This window comes from Barbatula barbatula (assembly GCF_947034865.1).
Source record: "Barbatula barbatula genome assembly, chromosome: 2".
In the NCBI taxonomy this organism is placed as follows: domain Eukaryota; kingdom Metazoa; phylum Chordata; class Actinopteri; order Cypriniformes; family Nemacheilidae; genus Barbatula; species Barbatula barbatula.
This window is the reverse complement of record NC_136767.1, coordinates 11,265,200-11,282,890: the sequence shown is the minus strand read 5'-3', so window position 1 is coordinate 11,282,890 and position 17,691 is coordinate 11,265,200. Positions and strand designations below refer to the sequence as shown.

General features: G+C 40.7%; 1 protein-coding gene across 4 annotated transcripts in view; it reads left to right on the top strand.

Moving 5' to 3' along the window:
* Nucleotides 1-7,458, top strand: part of smarca2 (SWI/SNF related BAF chromatin remodeling complex subunit ATPase 2) — a 46,857-nt gene extending 39,399 nt beyond the window's left edge. For all 4 annotated transcript variants that reach the window (XM_079476539.1, XM_079476537.1, XM_079476538.1 and 1 more), the window contains 5 exons: nt 3,440-3,545; nt 3,849-3,950; nt 5,213-5,360; nt 5,574-5,710; nt 6,360-7,458. In XM_079476539.1, coding sequence (XP_079332665.1) covers nt 3,440-3,545; nt 3,849-3,950; nt 5,213-5,360; nt 5,574-5,710; nt 6,360-6,395 — 529 coding nt within the window. In that variant the 3' untranslated portion in view covers nt 6,396-7,458. The remainder of the gene's footprint in view (nt 1-3,439; nt 3,546-3,848; nt 3,951-5,212; nt 5,361-5,573; nt 5,711-6,359) is intronic.
* The last annotated feature ends 10,233 nt before the right edge of the window (nt 7,459-17,691 follow it).

Sequence of the window (17,691 nt, the reverse complement as noted above, 5' to 3'; positions counted from 1 at the left end):
CAGGAGAATTCCTCAATGGCATTTTTGTCATTTCTGTTGACGGTGAATAAACAACGACAGAATTGTTATTTTTAATATATCCATTTAAAGCCCCTCCTCGTAAAATCAAGTTTTAATTTGAATTTTGTCATTTAGCAAATGCTTTTATCCAAAACGACTTACAAATGAGGTAAACAATAGAAGCAATTGTACTTTAAGACCAACCATGTGCAAATTTATCATTTTAAACCTACTGTCCCGGTTAATAACATTTCCATGTAACCATGTCACAAACCTCTAACCAATCACATTTGACTGTGTGGAATAGCAGTTAGCTTTAATTAGCATATTTACGAATCTACGTTTACTAAATGAGGTAATGGTGTGGAGATAATTTTAGGCATGAAGAAATAATTGTCAGTGAAAAAAAATAATTTCCATATGCTATTTTAAGGCTCAACGATTCATTTTAAGTGAGACAATTTTCGAATGCAGTGGGACTTACACGTACACAGGGGCGTCACTAGGCCCTTTTTAGGGGAGCTTCAGCCCCCCTAAACTTCTGCCCAGCCCCCCTAAAAATTATTTGATTAATTAATTTGTGATCGCTTCAGTCCCCTTTAAAAACAAATTTGTAACGGTTGTAAGCGAACATCAGAGAGTACACGGTGTGTGTGTGTGTGCGTGCGTGCGTGCGTGCGTGCATGCATTTATTGATAGATTGCTATGATATGACATCTGCATCGGTGCAGTTCTTGTAATTGCAGTTTACATAATGTTACTGGACCAATACACGGTTCGGTTTCTCATCCAATACCAGTACGTCTTCGCTACAGTGTGGTAGTTGTTTTTTCTTCCAACAAAAATGAAGCGATTAACACCTATGAAAACATACTTTAGAAAACGATCATGATTTATTTTAATTTACTTTTTAAAATTTAAAACATATTATTGTGTATCTCGGCATTACATTGTGCAGCCAAGCCCAGAAATGGTTAAATACACACATCATTGTCTGAAAGCAACAAATGGCACAGAGAGAGAAACATCATGTGGAGTTATTTTGTTTTGTAATATTAAATATTTTTTTTCTATTAAGTAATCATGAATCATTAGTGTATCATGATAAATTAGAGTAAGAGTAGAGTAAAGGGATTTGTGTTTTATTTTAAGTAATTGATTTATAGAAGTGGCAAATTGATAATTCATGTTGTTATTTTTAATAAATAGAAATAAATATAGAACAGATTAAACATATTTCCAATAGACAATTACATTAATACATGTTTTGTCTATATTCTTATACATACACTTCTCGAATACAATGAAATAGTGGATAGCAATAAGGTTAGTAGTATACAAACCTACCCTTATTGGGGGCTGAGCCCCCCTAAAATGAAAATCCTAGAATCGCCCCTGCACGTACACATGCGTAAAATACACATGCAATACAGAAAACTACAATTGAACAAATTCTGAGCAATATAAATAAAAATAAACTAAGGAAATGTAATGGTATCTTCCTCTATTACCTGTTTACTGACAGGCTACAATAGTCTTGATCCTAACTTTCAAAATAGTCCCCCCAAACTTAAACCATTGGTTGAGCACAACAGACCCATAGTGTTTACCTTTTTTAGCCTACCAGGAGCTTATAGCTCGCTGTACTTCAATCCGAGAAGCATTTTCACCTTGAACAACATGAGTAATTTATTAGGTCAATAATACTGCTAAAACTTGTTACGATCTGCAGTTTTCCCAATTGAACTCTGTTGTGTTGTTCGTGTATTATATACTTTAAACCTTTATATAGTATTAAAGTGTTATTGTTGAATGTTATCGGATGCTGTCTGTTTTTTGCCTGTATTTTTTGTAACCCAAGGTTGTGTACTGTGCCTTGTGGGTTTGTTTACACAGTGTTTTCAATTGTACTAAAATGGATTAATAAGCAATCGATACGATTAATAAATGATTAACAACAGTTACTTTATCATCGATTGATCATCAGCATTGTTAGTTATAATGTCTCCAAGCTGTCGTGATGGGCTTGACATAACTTCATGTCATGCACTGTTCTGCTGGCACTGTATCACACTGGGATGTAATGATAGGCTGTGATAGGCTGACTGCTATGTACCCCTTTAAATTTTAATCCAGTCTCAGAGTGACACTGAAATTCTAGTGCAACTCAGAAAGTTTTGTCACACTTGTCACGGGTGTGATTTCGGTAGAATAGAGGACTCGGGTTTGCATGAACAGCACTTGTCAGGCTTAACCCATAGAATAACGTGTCAACCAGTTAGAATACAGTGCTAATAAATTAAAGTGTAGCACTGATCATACTCTCGATGCCAGCATTTAACACCTTACATCAATTTCGCTGTCTGGATTTGACAGGGATTTTTAGTACTTAATCTATATTTTTCATGTCAGCTAAATAGCTTTGTTAGAACTGACATTCATGTAGATGATTTAAAATAAAGCACAGCTGCATAAGGATTCACAGTTCAATGCCACACTGAAGAAAAAAAGTGTAATAAGATTTAAGTGTAAGATTTTCCCCAAGTGCATTCTGTTCTTTATGTTCTGGTTCTTGTATTTTGTGTCATGTTGTGCTCATGTCCATAGCCTTCGTATGGAGTATGTAGTGATAATTCAACCTTCGCCGATATTATGAATTATATTCACGTTTGGATTCATGAAGCAGTTTTGAATGTGCTGTTTATTGTTAAATCATCATTATGATCGCATAACATGGCGTGATCAGAAATAATATTAATAATAATATATATAGCGCTTTTCTGAGTACTCAAAGGGCTTAACATCAAGGGGGGAGTCTCCTCAACCACCAAATGTCAACATATTATGTTAAGTACTTGGCTGTGATGAATTATAATGTATTCATTAATTTGACTACACCCAATGACACCAATGAGAGTCTTATAATGTTAGTTCCATCTTGAAACCAGGTCATTTTACCAAGTTTACCAAAACAACAATTCTCCTTCAGATTTCTTTAAAGCTGTTAGTATTTTACTGGAGTCTGAGCCCTAAGCTTAAACATGCATCTGCTGCAGAAACTAAATTGAGGTGTGTATGAAGGTCGACACATCATGATTGCACCAATATAATCCTTGATTTAATCACTGAATGTGCAATGAATCATCTGTGCTGTGTCAGGAATATTACGAACAACTGTTATAGAGAAAAAGGCTAAAGCCAGGCCCCATTACGGAAACATTTCACAAATCATTTTTGCGAAACCTCAAGAAATAGCCCTGCGGGGGTCCCTGCAAAATTGTGTCTTCTCAGATTGTCACTTGTTAGCACCTCCCTGGGTTGAACTCTTTCCATAATGATCGAATAGAACATATTTTTTGGACATAATACCACTGCAAGTCTATCTCCCTGCAACCAGAGGAAAAACAAGCTAATCCTCAATCTCTGTTCCTGATCACAGATCAGGCCGTCAGCTCAGCGAGGTCTTCGTGCAGCTGCCTTCTAGGAAAGAGCTCCCTGAATACTATGAACTGATAAGGAAGCCAGTGGACTTCAAGAAGATAAAGGTTAGTGAAAAGTGAGCTGCTGTAAGTCCGTGGCCGTAGAGGCGCAGCTGCATCGGAACATCTCACTTTAGATCTTCAGCTCTGACTTCTTATCGTGCTATCAGGAGTGGCATTGAGAAGTATGCGCAGTACAAGAGAAGATTTGTTTGACCAAATAGTTGTTTGTTTTACTTACCTTGTGCAACGTTTACATTCATTTGACGGTGTCGGAAGCTGTATTACAGTATCTGTTGCAACATGTATCACCAGTTTTTACTGTACTTGCACCGTACATGTTTACAGTTTCTGTTCTTTATTTTGCAGGAACGTGTACGTTGCCACAAGTACAGAAGCGTCAGCGACCTGGAGAAAGACGTGATGCTCCTTTGTCACAATGCACAGACTTATAATCTGGAGGGTTCACAGGTGAGTGTATACTGTAAATGGACTGAACGCTGTATTGTGTTATAATGGTAATAACGTCCTAGAACCACGACACAGGGCAGCGTTTACCCACGTTTCATTCATGTCATACATTACCTTATAATACCTAAGTATATGAATAGTACTGACAAGTGTTATGTAGAGAGCAGCTTTTCAGTATTAAATGATAAATGCGGTACCAAGTTTGAATCAAAATGGTTAAATCGATCATGTTCAGGTAAACCGCAAAATGGGGTTTCAAGATTTACCCCAAGAGGTCTATTAAAACCACCTTTTAATAGAACTGCACTTATGACGTCATATAACTGTGTTCGCTTTTAAACCTCCACTAAATTCACTACATGGCGTATATTAAGTAAATTATTTTAAAGAAAGAATTGTCACTTCACAAGTATCTGTTGGAAACTAGCATATCCACAAGCACACGGTTCGAGTCCTTAAGGCTCCATCGCTAGCCTAATTATTCCTTCTATAACCAAAAGCAAACTAATCATTGCTGTACTCTATTCTTTGTATTGAAATAGAATTTGCAGTAAAACGTGTGAAATTAAGCAAAGACCATGACGTGTTCCAACAGTATAAAGTCAAGATGAATTGAGTTCGCTGCTATACAAGTCACATTGTCTTACACAAGTACTGTAAAAGTTCGACTGGGCAACCAAAAGAGTCTTGATAACAAATGCCAATCAAACATTATCCAAAAATACATTTATTGATTTTGGATGTTATCAGCTTGTTTTGTAATTATATTTAAATCAATAAAAAAATTAAATATATTTTTATAAAATATCATTGGCACTATTCATCAGTATTCATGGGACTATCTTATATGTGATGGGGGAAAAAGTAGCGCAACCTGTAACGTAATTAAAATGTCAACCTAGGCTTTACTCGCTACGCCACTGGAGACGCTAGCTAGCCAACGTTAACTGGTTGGCAGAGTCAGTGTACTGTATATAGCCTCCACTTACAACACAGGCTATTTGCAATCAGCGTAAATAGACACTCCGTAAAAGATATTAGGAAATCTGTGGGGGCAAAGCAGATTTCTTACGGGGCTATAGCCCAAGCAATACACCATCATTCCCCCCCCCCCGTAGCGTCGCCACTGTTTTCTGTCCGTCTATAAAAATGCTATTTTACACAACCATGGTTTATAGTTACGTTTTTCTTTACCTTCACGATCAGATGACGCATTGCGCTTCTGTAAAGATGCCAATTCTCTTATTTTCGATTCTTTGCAGATCTATGAGGACTCCATTGTTCTCCAGTCAGTATTCAAGAGTGCCAGACAAAAGATTGCTAAAGAGGAGAGTGAAGATGACAGCGATGATGATGATGATGATGATGATGACGACGACGATGATGATGACGACGAATCAGAAACAGAGTGTAAGTTGGACATTTTCTTCAAGTTCTTTCTGCATTAACAAGTCTGGAAACTAATTTCAAAGGAAGATTTATAATGGTTAGCCATCCTATTAAAATATTTACAAAGTGTAATGTCCTTTAAAAAGAACGAGTTTAATGTCATTTCAAATATATTACTTTTTACCTTATAGAGATGTTTTTAAAATATTTTTATAATCTGTATTTTCTTCCAAGCTAAATCAGTTAAAGTGAAAATTAAGCTTAGTAAACGAGACGAGAGAAGTCGCGACAAAGGCAAGAAGAGGCAGAGTCGCGGGAAGGCTAAACCGGTAGTCAGCGAAGATGACAGCGATGACGACCTGGAAGAGAATGTAGGTCTACCTCAATAAACACATTTCTCATCCACCATCTATCACTCCTACACATTTTTAGACAGTTGACATTTTATTAATTAGTGCCTTGTAATCAAAACCCACATGTGCATACATTGACATTTTGATTGAAAATGCTTGAGGGGAATAGAGTTTTGTAAAAGCTCTTATGGTATGGTTAACCGCATAGAGGATCTTTCATCCTCTTAGTGCAGTTTGAGACACTTTTATACAGTTCCCAGAGATAATTATTTATCATAAAAATAACATTTTGTTACCTTATTTGCTCTCAAAGCTTCACCTTTACCCCTTTGTTTTTTTATCTGCTGCAGAACAATGGACAAACGTAAGTCTGTCGCTGGTTTTTAAGTCTCTTTTCGTATAAGATGTCTTCTCCCCTTTATGCGATCGCTGTGTGAACACATCAGAGCTTTGTCACCACGGTCCACGTGGAGAGTCAATGCTAGATTATCTTATTATCCAGAAGTAAGAAGGTGCATCAGTAATCAGCTCAGTCAACCAATAATGAGCCTCTACAGATCAGCGATCAGTCGGGTGGGCTGCGGGGGTGGATGAAATAGCAGGGCCCGCCACTACAGGGCGTCTCTGGTTTCACGTATGTGTAATGTCATTATGTGCCTGTTTTCAGGAGCAGTCAGAGGGGAGCCACAGCGATGACGAGTGAAATGGAGATGAGCTGATAACCAGCGTTACTTTCACACCTTTATTTCCCTACTTGTATTATTCTGTACTTCACCTGAGGCTTGCTGTAAGACTGATTGCTTTGTGTTATATTGTATGGATACACACTTTGTCTTGTTTTGTTCTCCCACTGAATGCTGTCATCCGAGAAATAATCAACAGTGAGAAAACATCTTGTTTTTTGCACCTTTTAGCATATTGCGTCGTTATTCTGAAACTTTTCTGGATGACTTCTACAGTATGTGCTTGTACATAATTTACATTTATGCACTGTTTTAGAAACAAAATCAAAAGATAAAAAAAAATGTTGCAACATATATAAGCTAAAATTTTTTTAACCTAACATCTAGGTTCTTTAGTTTTATTTTGCAAGCATATGAGCGTCTTCGCGTGTTACGGTGAAGTCATCATTGCATTTCATGTTGTCTTGATCAAACCATCTAAAATAGTGATTTCTGTATCATATTGCATGCAGCAATAAAGCCAGCCGAGATTACAATGTATTTGACGTTTTGTATGATATACACTGATGCGACAAACATATCTCCTCACTCCTGTGGTCACTTTGGTGTCTTTTCATGAACTGGTTTTGACCTTTTGGAAGATAAATGCAAATTCACATTTGTAGCAGTCTCATAAAAAACTTAATATAATATTTGAATGTTCATGTAGACATTGCATCCAGTGTTTCACAGCATATTGCATATCAGACCAGCTTATCTTGGCTGCCTTTGCCTGTATGGATATGTTTTCCTTTTACAAAAGGGTTTTAACAGAAGTGGGGCGTTTAAAAACCTGTTAAATCAAAATTCATTATATCGTATTGATAGGGAAATTTTTCAAAGTATTATTGTTTTACCATTTACTCGTTATTGTTGACAGTGTGAACTGTTTTTGGTCAATTCCCAATGTGCCATCGGTCCTTTCTGACATTGTTATATGTGCTGTGTGCTTGGTATGTATTCTACAGTGTCATAATATTTGCTGTTACTACACACTGCCTTTGTGGTCGTAGCCCATAGTAAATAAATAACACCTATGATGAATTTTCTCTGGTGGATGTAGTGCTTGACTACTGATGAGCTAGAAAGGTTTGCGGTATCTTTGTTTTATCATCGTAATGTTTATAGCTCCCTATGGAATGAAAGCTGATTGTTAACTGTGAAATTTACTTCATTCTAATACAAAAACAGCAAATAAGAATCTCTTTGTCTTAATAACACTTTTTAGGGTATGTTTACATGATAATGCAAATGATGAAATTTTGACAACGTTGTCAAAACCATGACATTGTTCACATGGATCCTCGAAAAGGAGCATAAACACTGTAATATGCATGCCAGGCATGTAGTTTCCTAATGAAACTAAAATAAAAATTCTGTCATGAATTTCTCCAACACCCCCAAAGTTGTTCAACCCTGTATACATTTCTTTGATCTGTTGAACACAAAGAAGGGTATTTTAGAAATTGTTAGCAACTTAGGTTGTCAAAGTTGAACTGCTGGCTTTCCTAAATTCTTCAAAATATCTCATTTTGTGTTCACTGACGAAGGACGATGTCACAAGGAACTGGAGTGAGTTGAATTAATTTAATGTAAAAAGTGATCACAGGAACAAAACAGGGTTATTCAAACTTTCTGGGTAAAAACTAATAAATCTAAAAAACATCCAGGAAACAAACAGAGGTCACCTAAAACGTCCACGGAACAAAACAGGGTAATCCAATGAGCATAAATCCTACACGGAAACAATAGGGTTGGGAAGTTGCGACACTAAGACTCACATCAATTTACATTAATACCAGACAATAAACCAAGGGCAAGTGTGAATACATGTAGTGTCTTGGTAATGGGGTGCAGGTGCAAGAGTCAATGATGAGGGACTCCTGAGGGAGCGTGGGAAAAGACATCCTGGGGAAAAAATGGGGAAAAACATACTATGGGACCGACGGAGTACCCATGCACTCAACCTTCTAGTGTATGTATTTAAGAAGGGTAGTATCGTCCAAAATAGAATACGTAATGGTTTTAAACTAACTGTAAGTATATGCGATTTCCCAGATGCGGGCAAATTACGTCGCACAACAAAATACGTGTCAATAAAATCAATTTGTACTTTGTTCATTTAATGGAATTTCTGCTGGAAATAGTAGTCTGCTGTAGCAGTGTCTGATAGCCCCACCTCCTTTCTGCTACGTAAGCGGAACTGGACCGTTTAGAGCTCAAAGTGTCCAGAGTTCTTCACTTCATATTTTCGGTTGAAAGTGGTGCTTCATCCGGGTATTTAAAGTGCACTTCAACGCTACTGAGCTTCGCCGTATCACAACCTCAAGCGGCGCGACTAGGCGAGATCTTCCAGTGAAAAAAGTAAGGCAGCACTTGAATAATGGCGGAGGCCTTCCTACTCTAGATACGAGATGGCCGCCTGGCACCGTGAGGGACACTGGGGAGGGCAGGAACCTTGAGAGAGGAGCATATGCCACGGTGGCCACATCCTGCCGACAGGGAGGTGATATGTGGAAATTACACACACAGTCTTGCCAAATGGGGAGAACTCGTGGGAGCATGGAGCACGACCCCAACAGGGGTGCACGGAAAGGTGGAGTCAACTGGTGTGAAGTCACAGGTTCACCAGCGGGGAACCAAGAGTGAGGAATACGTCAGATGGGACGACCCAATGGGAGAGTCACTACATGTGGAGCATCAGCTCAAGTAAACAATGAGCCGCTCCGCCCGCCTCAAAAACAGGAGGGATGCTTAGTAAACAATGGCATGCCTGTACTTCAACCAGTCAGGAAAGTAGGGAGGCAGAATGGACTCGCCTGGAGAAGGGGAGAAGGTGCTTCGCAGGCGTACGCCCAGCCGGCCTTCGCAAAAGTGTTGGTTGTAGACCAACCCACAGCTTTTACTGATGTCTGCCAGAGAGGCGCCCTGATCCAGTGCCCACAAGGAGGCTACACCCCGGGTTTAGTGAGCTCTCACTGCCACTGCACGGGAGATCTTGGGACTGGTGCACCAAAGTGATGGCGTCCACCACCCAGTGCGCCAAAGTTTGAGGTTCAAGTAGAGGCGCAAGGTGCATACTGAACACAACACAGAGGGGTAGGGTCTTCCTCCCCAAGGAGCACCTGCAAGTTCACCACCTAGTCCCGAAGGGGAGTGGTAGGAACGTTGAGCGCGGAGCCAGGCCGGAGTCTCGGGTCCACATGGGAGTCACCCGGCCCAAACTCTAGGACAAATTTGGATGGCTTCTCCAAGTCTGGTTGGGCCAATAGGGCAAAGCTTACTTCCACTTGCCCCGCGGCCAACTGTCCCATCACATCCAGGGTTACAGCGCAGAGACATATCAGGGACACGCCCATGCTGTAGGTAATTTCCAGCTCTTTTGAAAATTTGCTCTTTTAGACACCTATGTCTTCCACCGAAACGCCCGAGGGGAGTCGTATACCTTGTATGGTCCAGTAGGTAAGTACAGAGTGATAAATTGTATAAAGATGATGCTTCGCAGGTTACGAATAACAAAAGGTGAATGAATGGGCACCATTCGCCAATTTCATTGGCCTTTTAAAATGTACAATCAGAGAGCTGTGGGTCCGATACAGATTGAGAGACTGACAGAAAGCGAAAGCTGTTTTCAATGTCATTTACTGTCATAATAAAATCTTCCTTGATAATGAACCGTATATCAATCACTCTTGTAATTGTGCTGTTATTAGGAAAACTCTCGCTCTATAATTCTTTAAGATAATTTTGTTACTCATGAAAATCACTATTGGGATAAGGGACTACTCCCCAAATTGTTCCAAACCTGTAAAAATGTCTTTGTTCTGCTGAACACAAAGAAAGATATTTATAAAAATTTTAACAACTGAACTTTAGGGACATCAATGACTATTATTTACATGCACGCTCAAAATGCGATTATAATAGGATTTTGGAAATACTGCAATTACACTTTACCTCGTGTAAAAGCAATAGTTCGATTTAAATAATGTGATTAAGCTTATAATTGCAGGAGGAATAATGGAAGAAACATGTGGTGTACGCCGGTTTTAATCTCAATATGAAGGCATGTAAACAATTTAATTGCATCTATGCTGCTCTGATCAAGGTGCGCATGTGCTTGTGACAGGCACCTTTAGCGCAAATTAATGGTAAACATGACAGTCTGAAGTTTTACCGTCAACATAACTTGTTGTCAGCGGTCTCTGCTCCTTACCTTCATACAGAAACAGTGTGAACACGATGAAAGCATACCCGACCGTTGCAGAGGTATTTTCTGTCATGAAATATATTTCTATATTCATCACGACGCAGAATAATCATAAATACACCCACATGACGGTGGTTTGCATTTGAGGCGAATATATTTAAACGAAGCAAGGATGCTGGGTTTTTTGGCAGCTTAAAAATAGAGATGTCTATCTTTTGGGAACAGACAGAATTTTCATTTCTGTTATATAACAATAATAATGTACATGTAGTAAAAACAAATTCCTGCTTTGTTTAAAGAGTAGACTTCACAACGAGGCACTTTCAAAACATTACTCTGTTCGAGCATCCTGACTAGCCCTAAATTACACTTTGTTGTTGAAACACATGTTCGTCTTTCTCAAGTGTTCTACCTGATATGAGCACTGAGGGGCGGTGGAGAGATCCCTCTTAGGTTTAACAAGATTCCTTTTGTCCCTAGAGATCAAAAACTCCTCTTCCTTTTGTGCGCCATCTATTAAAAAGAAGTCCATAAGCTGATTCTGTCCGGCAGCACACAGTAAATTTCTGCCCTGTTTGTCTTGCACATTGAAGTGCAAGCTGTTTAGATAAGCGATAAGCCTCAGAAGAAATAGATCAATTGGACAGTAATCCTTGTCTCTCTGCCAAAGACGTCAATTGGAAAAATTCAGGTGCCAACGAAATCCCTGCTATTCCTCTGTAGCTTTTGCGAACTCTTTTTCGATCATCAGAGTGTCGATGTGGTGATAACCAAGCCTATTCGTCAAAGAACCTTGGAGAGAAAATAAGTCATGTATGACTGAATGAAAGGACCAGGTGCTCTGTATTATTAGAAGTTCTGCAGCTTTTCCGGCTTTATATCGCATATTTTGGTGGGTTCGGGGGCCTGTGAATACGCAAAATGCATCACTTAAAAGGAATCGGAGAGAATGCATTGATCCCTTTGGGATTCCAGGGCTCGTGATCGGTTAACTGCATGACTGAGGAAGCCTCTTCCCTTCACATGCCATCCTCACAGCAACAAAACCTTTCAAATGAATAGAACCCAGTGGCCGAGGCCCAGGTCATTTATATCTGCTCAGGCGCTATCTGACTGCTGAACCAGTATTTATATATCTTGACTGCAAACGGGCAGTAAGATCAAAGCTCATTTTGTGGTCAGCAGAATATCTGGCATATGTTCATGAAAAGCATCAGTTCTATCAGATTTATCGTCTTGAACCGGAGGCAAATTAAGTCTAGCTCGAGATGAAAAAAAATATTTTAATATGGAAATCTATAGCGTTATGTATTCCTTGATAAGGTCCTATCTGGCTCTGGTGTATCTAATGGGCCTAGATAATCATCTTTCAGATACAGCAGCAGATTACTGCAGTTCTGCTCAATATCGTCTCAGAGTAGAATGCTTGGAAATGAGAAATAAATCAGTCATGCAGGAACTTTCACACATTTGACTGAGATAAAACAGTCCTTGGGAATCTGTCTGAATCTACTCTCTCTGAATTCACCTCGCTGTCTGAATCCAGCAGAAAGATTTGCTCTATTCAGATACAGTCTTCTTTCGAGAAGTGAGAACATCTGACCAACATAGAGAATGAAATGCTCTACTCAAGCAGAGCTAGTGAAGGTTGAACTGCCAAACTTTTGCTTCCTTAAATTTTAAAGTACAGTCTGTATAACATTTTGTCTAGTGGTTAGTTGCTGTTACTTTAACAAATTCAACTTATTTTTATAAGTTAATGTTGAATTTATGTTAATAGATTTAAAACTCTGAGGAGGAAACTGTGGTTCATTATTATTTTGTAGATTTACAAGGATTGAATATTAACTTATGAGTTGCCTGTTGACAAATTCTTAAAGGGACAAATCACCCCAAAATCTGTCAATTCTGTCATAATTTACTCCAGTTGTTCCAAATCGCTGTAAATTTCTATGTTCATCCGTCTAAATATGTGTTCAACAGAAGAAAGAAATGTACTGTATACAGGATTGGAACAATTTGAGGGTGAGTAAAAAGTCTCAAAGATGAAAATCAGAAAAAACTGAAAACCCACAAGTATTTACGCAACTTAAGTTTGTATATAGTTATACACCAACAATAAACTGATGACACGAAGTAGATTTGTCTGTTTAAAAGTAAAACTGAAGTAATTATAATTTTTGGTTGCCAAGATAATTAGCATATCTATCTAATCTATCTTGAAAACCTATAAACTCTGATGTACTTTTTAAAAGGCCAATGAAATTGGTGAATGGCGCAGCACGCCAGTCTCCGCCCCGTACATACGGGTATAAAAGGAAGATGGAGTGCACATTTATTCTCCTTTTGTTCTTCGAAACCTGCTGCAAAGGTTCATCATCATTATGCTAAGCAATTTATCGCTCTGTACTTACCCACTGGACCATACAACGCAGATTAGTGGAATCACCTCCTGTATACGACTCCCCTCTGGCTTTTCGGTGGAAGACATACAGTAGGTTTCTAAAAGAGCACATTTTCTTAAATAGCTGAAAATTTCATACAAAGTGGGCGTGTCCCTGACATATCTCGCCTGCTGTAACCTTGGATGCGAGCGACTCGTACCAGGTGTTGCAGTCACTGCTGGCTGTGTCTTCCAGGACGCAGCCACAACATCGCCTGCTTTCCGCTCTACGGCAGCTTCCGAGCCGTCTGCAACGATGGCATTCGAGCTATTTGCAGCGATGGTCCCTGGGCTGTCTGCAGCAGCGGCTTCCGGGCTGTCTGCAGCAGTGAGCTGCAGTGCTGATGTGGCGACTCTATTAACGTTGCCTTGACTTTCCTTGACATTGGCAGCTAGGGATATGTCGATGTACCCCAGGTTGAGCGGGCAGTCGCGGCACACCGGTGCCCGCAGACAGCCACCACCTGGAGGGAATGACCAACCCTTCTAAAGTTTGTACGTTTTTTGACACTGGTGCCGAACACTTGCACTGCTGAGGTTTAAGCTGCCCCTGCGTGAGGAAAGACACGATTCAGCTGTGTGCCGCCACTGGCCAAATAGGTGACGGCATGCTGGGTTGGCTGATGTCCACTCTGGTGGTCCAAGAGGGACACCTATGGCTCAGCCTTGAGCAGACGTGTGACGCAGAGAAAGTAAGCCTTCTCGATGCACCCATCAAGCAGGGTGGACTGTTTGGTAACACTGTTCTCAACAGTGAAGAAGCGTGTGCTTCCCAGGCGCACCGCCTCTCCATTCCCACTTTGGTCCCGGCCCCCGTGGTAAGTGTTCCCACTGCCTTCTGCACTCTCCACTCTACAGTGCTTCGTGCAGCGAAGACTCAGGCAGATAAAGTCTGCAGAACCACTCACCACCATTCTGCCAGCCACACAACCCCCCCACGGGGACGATGTTATAGATAACTCCCCTGGCTCCTCTGTCGTAGTTCTTCGATCGTTGAGCTGCCCACCCCATCCAGTTGGCTAGAGACGGTGATCCAGTTTGCCAGCAGCGAGCGCTAAGGGGACGAGGTGCCACCCCTCTGGCGAGTCTGACCGAGATGTCCTCTGGGTTCTACAGCCCCTACTTCATCGTTCCCATCTTGGGGCTGCGATCTCTGAAATAAGCTCTTCAGGCTTCCATTCAGAATGTTGACGCAGATACACGTCCTGAGGTCCGTCTGACATCAGGATTGGTTCCTGGCTGTTGACCTGGAGGACACCTACTTTCATGTTTCGATCCTCCCTCACGCGAGACCCGAGCATGTCAGTGCGAAGTCCTGCCCTTCGTTCTGGCTCTTGCTCCCCTTGGGGAGTAGGTCGTTTGTATCCTCAACCATCTCAAGAGATTTGTTGTGTATGCACAGGGACCTTGGGCTTCGGCCTGCGGGTCAGCTGGGAAAGGAGAAGCTCTACCTTGCGAGAGCACCTCTTCTCTCTGTGTGGAACTAGACTCTGTCACCATTACACTGTGGAATGCAGTCAGTGCTGTGCCACCTGTTACATCTCAGGCGGCAACCAGCGGTCCCACTGAAAATCGTTCAGAGGCTCCTGGGGCATATGCGGCAGTGTTCCGCTCGGGTTGATGCATATGAGACCGCTTCAGCTTTGGTTCCAGAGTCCAGTTCCTTGGAGGCCGTAGCACACCGGCAGAGCTGTCCCCAAACAGAGATTGGTTCAGTGGCTTTTCTCCTGTGCCCGCTGGTAGTAAGAGCTCACTCCACCCAGGGTATAGCATCCTTGTGGGCACTGGATCAGGGCGCCTCTCTGGCAGACATCTTTAGAAGCTGCGGGTTGGGCTACCCCCAGCACTTGTGTGACGGCCCACTGGGCGTACACCTGCGAGGCGCCATCTTTTTTTCCAATTTCCAATTTCCACATATCACCTCCCTGTCGGTAGGATGTGGCCTCAGTAGCACAGGCTTCTCTCTCGAGGTTCCTGCTCTCCCCAATGTCCCTCACGTTGCCAGGCGGCCATCTCGTATCTAGAGTAGAAAGGCCCCCACCTGTGACGGCCGTTGGTAAGAGCCCTTGCCCTTATTCAAGTGCTGCCTCACTTTTTTCACTGGGAAATCATGATTCTCACTATCATGAAATCTCGCCTAGGCTGGTCAGGGTCACGCCGCTTTGGTCGTGATACGGTGAAGCTCAGTGGCGTTTTGTAAAGGAACCCCATCTGTCGGTTCGACACAACGTCGAGAGACTGACAGAAAGGGAAAGAGTTGGTTATGGATGTAACCTCAGTTCCCTGATGGAGGGAACGAGACATTGTGTCCTTTATGCCACAACGCTTCACCCGCTGCAGCGACAAGGTATCCTTCCCAGGTTCATCAGCCCAAAAGGTGAATGAATGGGCCTTTTATACCCGTATGTACGGGGCGGAGACTGGCGTGCCGCGCCATTCGCCAATTTCATTGGCCTTTTAAAAAAAATACATCAGAGTTGGTTTTCAAGATCAAACCCCGTCTGTTGGTTCGACACAACGTCTCATTCCCTCCATCAGGGAACTCAGGTTACATCCCTAACAAAGACATTTTCAAGGATTAAAACAGGACTCAACAAGTCTAGGCTAGTGCTATAGATCCAACTCCCTGAATCATGTGACAGAAAATTTACTGATAATTTAGGATCAATTGAGATACTAAAATAGCTACTTGTAGCTGAAGATATAAAACCACTTAATCCATGCTAGCATGCAGAGAAAATGTCAGGGCTTTCATGTACTTTCCTACAGCTCGAAAACAATGGTTGATTTTTCATCATTTGTGCCGAAGAATCTTGACTGAATATAATGAAAATTACACTGCACATTATAGCAATTACATATGTGTAGAAACAACTAATAAAAGACATGACTGAATAAAAACAAAACAGTAAAACCGTTCATAAGCCTACAGTTTATGTGGTGAAAATATATATCTGCACATTGGCAAGAATCTGCATTGTACCTTGAATGGCAACAGCGACGAAGCCACGCCACAAAGTCCTTGTCAGTGAAGCAGGCATTGATTTTATGGCTTTTAAACAGCAAATAGCTGGAACTGTTCAAATTTGGCTGAACAATGTGAAAATCTTAGATGCGGTGAAATCACAGGATTTCAATCGATCCTCTTTTGTCTTTGAAGCAATCCATGTGTGATGAGGGAAGAGAATTGTGTGCTTTGAGAATCAATGGCTTGCATCTTCTTGAAGCACTTTGGCCACCTTTTCTCTCAGGATGGGTTTATTTTTTTAAAGAAATTCTCTAGTCACGTAAAGCCTGTGTGTTTTTTGCTCCAAAAAGGTTGCATTTTTAGTGTTGGCCAGGAAACTCATACCATGCATTGAATAGAAGGTGACCTTTTGTGTCACGCTCTATGTGGTAATTTGTCATAATGGGAAGTCATTACAGTCTTTTTTAAAGCTAGATTGTCAATTGTACTACTCACAATTAGTAAAATGCACAGCACGAAAAAGGTAATGACAATCCTTGCATGTGTGCCAGTGCTTTAATTGTGAAGTGCTATTATAAATTCTATTCATTAATTAGATTATTTTGGCTTGTAGAATTAATCAAATTTTGCTTTGGATGTCGCGTACGAAAGCACCTCCAGAGAAATAAAGCATTTGTGTACTGTAAATGGAATTTATTATAGTTATTTGACCTTTGTGCCAATTGTCCTTAGTAATAAATAGAATTTCTCTCTCTCAATATACATCAGTTTATGGATTGCATATAATGTATATACTGTATAGTGTTCAGAAAGTGAATGCAAGTTAAAATCATTGTCTGTTCCATAAGGGGTCAGCTATGCTGACATGGTTGACTGCCGACAATGTTGAAATAGCTTTGGGATGTGAGTTCACTCTGGGTAATGTTGAGGCATGGCATGCAGAGGGGTGCGTGGCGGGAGGCGGCCCTCTACTTGATGTGCTCTTCAGGAATTCAAGTTTGAAACAGGGGGCGGATTAAAAGAAACAGCGGCAGCAGGTGGTTTTATTGTATGGAGGTGAAGAGGATATGTGAGGTCTTTACTGTCCTCTCCAACATTCTCTCTCCTTGTCTCTCTCTCACTCTCTCTCATTTGACAGATACAACAAACATTGTTTTAAAGTGTAACGTTCATTGAGAAAGATCAGTAACAGTGACATACATGATAAGAATGTATGAGCTTTATTGTAGAGATAACAAGAAACGACAGGCACAGGTGTGCTGAAATTTCACGCACCGGTCATTTTTAAATAAAGTACAATAATAGGTTAAAAACCTTACAAAATTGGAAATGAGCATTGCAGAAAACAATGGAGTAATTTATCTTCTACCTTATGGTTTTCTCAAAATATCACAACATTATTGTCTCTCTAAAGTAAACGCTTTCCAAGAAATGTCTTCTCTTAGTCATTCACATTCCTGGTTTTCTTCAGGAAAATCTATTCATAGTATTCAGTGTATTTCGTAAGTTGTGATGGCTGCTGAGCTCCAAAAAGTTAAATTGCGCACATGCTACAGAAAAGAATCTGTATCTTTAATAATACATAATCACAGAGCAGCACTAGCTGTGCTTTGAGGTCTTTATTTATGTACTCAATAAATAAAGCAAGAGATGCTT